Genomic DNA, 7,725 nt, shown 5'->3' on the forward strand with positions numbered 1-7,725 from the left:
TGCCATTGGCCAGGTGTCAGCAGCAAGGGCTCCTCAGGAGGGCGTCTCTTTGTCCTTCACAGCCCGTGTCCTTCAGAGATGGCTCTCCTTGGACGCCACATGGCCAACAAAGGTGCCTTTATTGTTCTTCCACATGGTGACGTCACCAGTAACTCCTGCGATCTGCAATGGTCCCAGGAAGATGGCATGAGTGCGCACACATCAATTGACAGACTCGCTTTCTTATCAGAAAAAGTAATTTATATATTAACAGAATGATTAGCTTCCAGTCCAGATTGCTGACATTTTAGTGCCATGATTTAGAATTAAGCTAAATTTGTCAAGTGAGTGAAAGTGGGTTTTTTCAGAAATTATTAGCTAATTTTTTTCAATATGGGATTTATAGTTACAATTAGTATATCATAATAATGTATCCAGGATAAAATACCAGCAGCTCAACTTTTCTGGCTACAAATGTATAACATATATCAGTTTATTTTTGGAGATCTGAAAAATTAGCTACTGTAAATAAAGTCCCTAAGAAGATTTCTCCCGGAAAGAGGTGAACTTACAGTAATATGGGTGATATATTATTAATTAATAACTATGGCCAGCCGCCGCTTCAATTAACAGGACGGTGGGTGAGGAGCCTGCGAGCAGGAGCTGCTGAGTGCTAATCTTCCGGTCACTGAGGTCATGGCCGCGGATGAGGGCAGGTGGTTCCTAGGCCGAGGAGACGCGGGACCCGTGCTCCCTGGCCTGGGCAGGAGCCCTGAGCGCTGCCACACCTCCCTTGGGCAGTGCTGCTTTTGCTGCCAGTAACCAGCTTCAAAATAGTGTAAGAAAGAACTTCTTGGAAGGCCGCTGGGGGCCCCCAGAACCCAAGGACGGCACGTGCTGAGGAGCTGGGCTGACCAAGGAGGCCCCAGCCTCGTTCCTGTATTGAGTCAGGCAGACATCTCTGTCTCTGCTTAGAGGAGGGAGTCTAGTGGGCGCACCCGCCCCAAAGGACAAGCACGGGAAGTAGTTCCTGTGACAAGCCTGTGACGCCCAGCATGGCAGGTCCCTGCCATGCGGGCGCCCGGGAGGGTCTGTGAGGACCTGCCCATGGCGGCGCTGTCAGACAGAGAGTTAAGGACATCTGGGGCAGGTGAGTGAGAGGCCAGACCAAGCAACCTAGAAAGAAGCCTGTTACACTGAAGGAAAAGGAAGAGCCAGGGTCAGATTTGCATTCAGAGGCCTGGCCTGGGGGTGAGTCGGCTTTGGAAGGCGCCAGCGCCCGTGGCCCGCCCGCGGAGCAGCTCCACTCTCCACACGGGCAGTGGCAGAGGCCCCGCCTGCTCCTTCGCAATGCTGTCGACCCTGCTCCTGCCGTTGTTCGTTTCCTGAGCTCTAATGCTGTTATTTTATTTTTAGAGTAATAATTTGGGGTTAATTGGCCTTCTGCCATAAAAACGCTGCCGTTTCTGTATAATTATGCTATAGAAGAAGTTGCGAAGCCTTCCTCCCCAGGACGTGCTCCAGAGTGAGATGGCGCCCAGTTAGCTGTTTGGTCTTGTAGTTTACATGTCCGTTTTATATCCAGCCTGTAGGAGAGTGGCCACTGCAGGGACGAGCCGTTGGCCACCCAGCCTGCACTGCTGTCGTGGCGGGGCTTGTGTCTCCCCTGGGTAGCCCACCAGGATCCCTCAAGTGCTCTCTCTGCTCTCTCTCCAGGTCACGCAATATTTAAACTCACATATCTAAGCAATCATGACTATAAACACCTCTACTTTGAATCTGACGCTGCTACTGTCAATGAAATCGTGCTCAAGGTGAGTGCTGACGAGGCCCGTGTGGCCTGCTTCCCCCCACCCCCTTCCCCCGCACTGGTCCTGGCTCCTGGATGCAGTGTACAGTGTTGCAGAGGAGGAAGCAGCGCCACTTCCCGCGCCCACTGGTGAGCAGCCAGGCACGCCTGGGCCCTGAGGCCCAGCCCCTCGAGCAGCCCCGGAACCTGGGTTCTTCCCACGTCTGTTCTTCCATGCACCTTCTGTTCCCTCCAAGTGCTGTCGGGCTTCTCAGGCTCCAGAGCATACTCGGAGGAAATGAGGGTTTCTGTAAAAACACACTTCTAGTGCTCAAAGAGATTTTCATAGCTGTCTGAAATGCACGGCTCACACTAGGCTTGTGTGTGGCCAACCTCGGCCGCCCTCACTGAACACTGTCCACGTGCCACACTCTGACGGCCTGCCGCGTGGGTGTGCAGGGTGAGGGTGGGCCAGAGAGCTGGACCTGAACCAGGGGAAAGCAAACGTTTAGCAGCCTGTGGAGGGGCCAAGCAGGTGAGCTGGGGGCTCCTGGCATCTCCTTGACTCATGAGCGCCAGCGCAGGACCTGGGGTTGTGCGCTTCCAAGGAGCCAGGTGCTGCCCGGCTGCTCTCTCTGCCTCGGGCTACAAGGCCCAGGACCCTTCCAAACTAAGAGTCCTTTTTTTTTTTTTTTTTTTTTTTTGCGGGTCTGGGGATGGAACCCAGGGGCATTTGACCTCTGAGCTACACCCCCTGCCCTATTTTTTATTCTTTATTTTGAAACTGGATCTCACTGAGTTGCAGAGGGCCTCACTAAGTAGCTGAGGCTGCCTGCAAACCATGATCCTCCAGGTCTCAGCCTCCCGAATGCTGGGATTACAAGCGTGCACCACCACGCCCGGCTCTAAGAGTACTTTCTGAATCTGGTCTTTGGTAGTCTGATCAGATAGAAAAACAGCTGCTCTGGCTGAGGAGGTGCTAGAAGCAGGGTCCCTGCCCCTGCTTGGGTCACCATGGCCAGGGACATCACCTGTCTGGGCCTCAGTTTCCTTGCCTGGGAGGTGGGGATCACTTTTGCTGTCCCAGCCCACCAAATGGCTTCTAGGACACAGATCAAATGTGCTCACACTCTCTGTTATTCATTATTCATTCTCTTCTTGAGAGAAAAGTCAAGTAGAAACAAAAATAAAAACCAGTAAAGCCGGGTATGGTGGCACACCTGTAATTCCAGTGCTTGGGAGACTCAGAAAGGGGGATTGCAGGTTTGAGGCCAGCCTCAGCAACTTATTGAGCCCCTGTTCCAAAATAAAAAGCAAAATAGAACTGAGAGTGTAGCTCAAAAGTAGAATGCCACTAGGTTCAGTCCTCAGCACCCATTAAAAATACACTTCAGCATGCCAGACTGAGGCTAAAGCTTTGTATGTCCAGTCCCATTGAAGCTTCACAGCTCTGTGAAGCTTCCATTTTATAGATGAAAATGTGGCTCAAAAGAAAAGTAACCTACCCTGGATGGTGACTGGTCAGTTAACAGAACCAGAACTAGACCATGGGTTGAGCAGAGTCCAGGACTGCTGCTCCTGGTCCCCAGCGGTGCTCTGCCCTGAGGCAGTGGATGGGAGACTCCAACCACATGGACTTGCTTGCAGAAATGTTTTGAGACAGAGTTCCCATGGCTCAGAAGGGCTTCAGAAAGGACAGAGCTCCCGGAGGACCGTGGAGCCCAGGCGAGCTTCGCATGTCCGCTGGGTGGAAGGCGGAGGGTTCGTAGGCCACCGTCCGCAGAGCCCCTCAGGACAGGAGCATGGGCCTCCAGCAAGCTAAGTGTTAACTTGCCAGCTCGTCAGGAGACAGCCAAGGAGCCCTGCCAAGTATTTGGGGAGTAGGTAAAGAAATATTCCAGCACCACGTCAGGGGTTGGACTTATTTTTATAGCTAGCATTAAAATATTCAAGACTTGAGAAGGATTCTAGTAAAATTATAATCCTGTGTTTGACATCAAAATAATTTTCACAACAGCAGATTGATGACAGAAATACAGGTTTATGACTTCAATATGAGACTGCGGAGAGCAAGAGCAGAGAAGTCATCTTACAGGACCAAATGCTCCCTCGAAGCAGATGCTTTTCTGCAGAATCCCCGAGGCCTGTCGCCTCCCCTAAAATGTCTGTTTTCATAACAGAATGTTTGTAGAAATATCGCATCACGTGAGAGACTTGAGGAGAGTCTCATCATGCCGAGGCCTGATTTACTCAGAGCTAACGATCATGGTCCTCACGGAAAACTAAATTTCACTTCCCCACCTCTGGTTGTTACGGCAGTTTAAATACTGCGCCTTGGCCACCATCCCCTCAGCCAGGTCAGTGTCAGCTCTGCAACAGCACCAGTGACCAACGCCCCAGCCCTGCATCCCTGAGCCTGGCAGAAAGGTTGGTACCATCTGCGGCTCTTCAAGGTCACCCTCAGACTCCAGGGTCACATGTCAGGAGTTAGCAAGGAGCGACAGCTATAGACCAGAATTAAGAGAAGAAACGAGAACCCACAGCTCAAAACAGCTGCTAAGAACAGGCAACCCTGCGTGGTGGTGCGTGCCTGTAATCCTAGCACCTGGGAGGCTGAGACAGGAGGACGGCAGGTTCAAGGCCAGCCTCAGAAACTTAGTGAGACTCTCAGCAACCTAGCAAGACCCTGTTTCAAAAGAAAAAGTTTTTTTAAAAGGGTTAGTTTAGCCCAGAGATTGAATGCCCCTGGGTGCAACCCCCAGTCCACGTTCACACACAACAAATAAAAGGAGCTAGCAGACCTTTCTTCACATTACTTTATCATATCATTTTTTGCCCCTTGTGGAACTTTTTTTTTCAGTACTGGGAATTGAACCCAGGGCATTCTACCTCCAAGCTCCACCCCCAGCCCTATTTTTTCTTCTTTATTTTGAAACGGTCTCACCAAGTAGCTGAGGCTGGCTGAGAACCTGCGATCCTCCTGTCTCAGCCTCCCAAGTGCTGTGAAAACAAGCGTGCGCCACCGTGCCCAGCCCCCGTGTCCGACTGTTAATGTCTCGCTTTCTTGAGTACCAGCAGTATGCAAGGCATTTTAGGTGCGTTGTCCCATCTTCCCAGTTGCTCTGCAGAGCACAGACGTTCCTGCCCCCATTTTATAGAAGAGGGGACAGGAGCCCGCTGCCACGGGACGTGTCAGAGTCGGGCTCCGTGGCGACCCAGGCCGTGAGCGAGCCGCGCCGCGGCGCCTGGCGATGGCCCTCCAGGGGAGCGCTGGGCGCGTCAGCTGATCGCGTGATGGAGGCTGTGGCTTTATTGACCATGAAAACTCCCTATATTTTTATGCCTTAAGCTGTAAAATGCATTGAAAGTGAAACACTCTATAGTGCATAAAATTGTGCAAGTTTTAAGCCACAGCATATTAACCAGCTAATGGCAGACCAAAGGGCGTTTTTATCTTTTGATTATTACATTAATCTTCCATTAAAATTATCTATGTGATTATCACAAAGCATTGAGGATAATAAATCCAGGAAATAGTTGGCTTGCTAAGGATCATTTTAAAATGCTTTTGTCAAATCATATGTGCCAAAAATACACTAAAATCACTGGATTGGCTGAATGTGCAAACAGCAAAACCCAAAGATCGCGTGTGTGGAGTGATAAAGCCTCCTTTCCGTGCGTTGTCTGCAGCACCCAGATCAGGCCCGGCCGCGGCCTCGTGATCTGTGCTCTCAGCTGGTAACCTGGCGAGGCAGTGGCCGCGCGCCAGGCCTTCTGCCCCCGCACGCCTGCCTCTGCCGCCTGCCGCGGGCACCAGGGCAGAGAGTGTGGAGGGCGGGGTCGGAGCCCGCAGCCCGTGCGCTGCCATCTCGTGCCGGGCGCTCTCCAGCGCTGCGGAAGCCCTGCCCTGGCCATGGGCGTGTGGCCCTCAGCGAGCCCGCGCGGGTGGCGGCCGCTCTCCCCCTCCAAGGGATTCAGGTTTATAGTCAGAACTTTTAGAAGTCTGAGGGCGAAGAGAAGTGTTTGTTCACCAAAAGCCCCAGGCAGAGGACGGCGGGCAGCAAGCGGATCGCACCTGAGCCGCAGCCTGGGAGCTGTGCGCGTGGCCGGGAAAGACGCACGGAAGAGACACAGCCCACTGCGCCCGCCTCCACGCTGCACCCTGGCCTTCGTGTGTTTCCATTCTGAACAGGGTCTTGCCAAGTTGCTGAGGCTGGCCTCAAACCTGCAGTCCTCCTGCCCAGCCTCCCAGGGACTGAGCTGACAGGCCTGTGCTGCGCCCAGCTTCGCTTTCCTTTCTGTCGAATGAGTCGTGGCTGTGGGTGTTACGAAGCACTGGCATTGGAAGCTCAAGCCAGGCTGGCAACAGGTTGGATATAGCGCTTCCTTTTGGTTTTTCATGCTTGGGACGTTTTCATCTTTAAGATGCAGAAAGGGGCCGGGCATGGCGGCGCACACTTGTAATCCCAGCATGCGGGAGGCTGAGACAGGAGGATTGCAGTTCACAGACAGCCTCAGCTACTTAGTGAGGCCCTTTGCAACCCAGTGAGACCCTGTTTCAAAATAAAGAATAAAAAATAGGGCTGGAGTGTAGCTCAGAGGTAGAATGCCCCTGGGTTCTATCCCAGTACCACAAAAAAAAAAAAAAAAAAAGATACAGAAAGAGAGCCAGGCATGGTAGTACACACCTGTAATCCCAGTACTTGGGAGGCTGAGGCAGGAGGATCATAGGTTCAAAGCCAGCTTCAGCGGCTTAGGCTTTCAGCAACTTAGACCCTGTTTTCAAATAAAAATGGGACCAACTGGGGTATAGGCAGCTCCCACCAAGGAGGGAAGGCAGGCTGGGGACCAGGAGCGCCCCACTCACTGACAGAGGCCCGGGCCAGGCCCTGGCCGTGTGTGCTAGAGCGGGGCTGGATTCCAGCCAGGCAGGCACCTGCCTGCGGCGCCAAGCCTGGGCCTCCCTTCACCCCCAGCTTTGCCCTAGGCAAGCAAGTGCTGGCTGGCAATGACCGTCTGTGTGCTCTCGCTTTCTAGGTTAACTACATCCTGGAATCACGAGCAAGCACTGCCCGGGCCGACTATTTTGCTCAGAAACAAAGAAAACTGAACAGACGTACAAGCTTCAGCTTCCAGAAGGAGAAGAAATCAGGGCAGCAGTGACACTGGCCTCCAGCCGCAATCTGTTGCTGCAACTCAGAGCCTCCTGCCAGGGCCAGGAGGCCCCAGAGCCCGCCGCTCTGCAGTGCCGGGGAAGGCCAGCCCCGCCTGGCGGGCGCAGGTTGGTGGCTCTCGGGAAGGGGGGGCGCCCGCGCTGAGTGCAGGGACATTGCCACTGACCGCGGCCTGGTTGGCAATGGCTTTGAGTAGCAGCGCCCGGGCCAGACCACCCTGGAGGAGCCACGTGCCACCCGGCCACCTTCACTGCCTGACAACCCTGCCCGAGGATGTACATAGCCATGCCAGACATTTCCTTGCAACTTGATCGATTTCTTAAAGCAAACAACGAACAAAAATGTACATTTCTTTTTTTCCTTTTAATAAACAGGTGTGCTCTTTATCGTGGTTGGTATGATGGACCATTCTTTGGGGTAGAGGATTGATTATGTTATTCTCTTTAAAATCTGTTCCCATATTGAACCAGCAGATTGGAAAAGCTATGGTTCAATTTCTCAGAAGAAATGTTTAGGGCTTAGTCAATAGTTTTAACTATGCCATTTGTTTAAATGAGTGCATTCACTTTGAAGATAGTATCTTTCTAAAGTTAGGGTCGAGGACCTAGTGTTGTCGGAGGCGCCGTCGTTTTCACCCTTAAAATGAGCCGTCTCAAGCCGGGCGTGATGGCACACATTTGTAATCCCAGTACTTGGGACGCTGAGGCAGGAGGACTGCAGGTTCGTGGCCAGCCTCAGCAAGTAGTGAGGCCCTCCACAACTTAGACCCTGTTTCAAAATAAA

The 7,725-nt window shown here is 52.6% G+C and overlaps 1 protein-coding gene across 4 annotated transcripts in view; it reads left to right on the forward strand.

Moving 5' to 3' along the window:
* The window catches only part of MAPKAP1 (MAPK associated protein 1), a gene marked incomplete at both ends in the record, with an annotated part of 219,768 nt that extends 212,837 nt beyond the window's left edge, over positions 1–6,931 (forward strand). For all 4 annotated transcript variants that reach the window (XM_080708642.1, XM_080708643.1, XM_080708645.1 and 1 more), the window contains 2 exons: positions 1,696–1,793; positions 6,806–6,931. In XM_080708642.1, the coding sequence (XP_080564768.1) occupies positions 1,696–1,793; positions 6,806–6,931 (224 nt within the window). The remainder of the gene's footprint in view (positions 1–1,695; positions 1,794–6,805) is intronic.
* Positions 6,932–7,725: the final 794 nt, after the last annotated feature.

This window comes from Muscardinus avellanarius (genome assembly GCF_963383645.1).
Source record: "Muscardinus avellanarius genome assembly, chromosome: 13".
Taxonomy (NCBI): Eukaryota; Metazoa; Chordata; class Mammalia; order Rodentia; family Gliridae; genus Muscardinus; species Muscardinus avellanarius.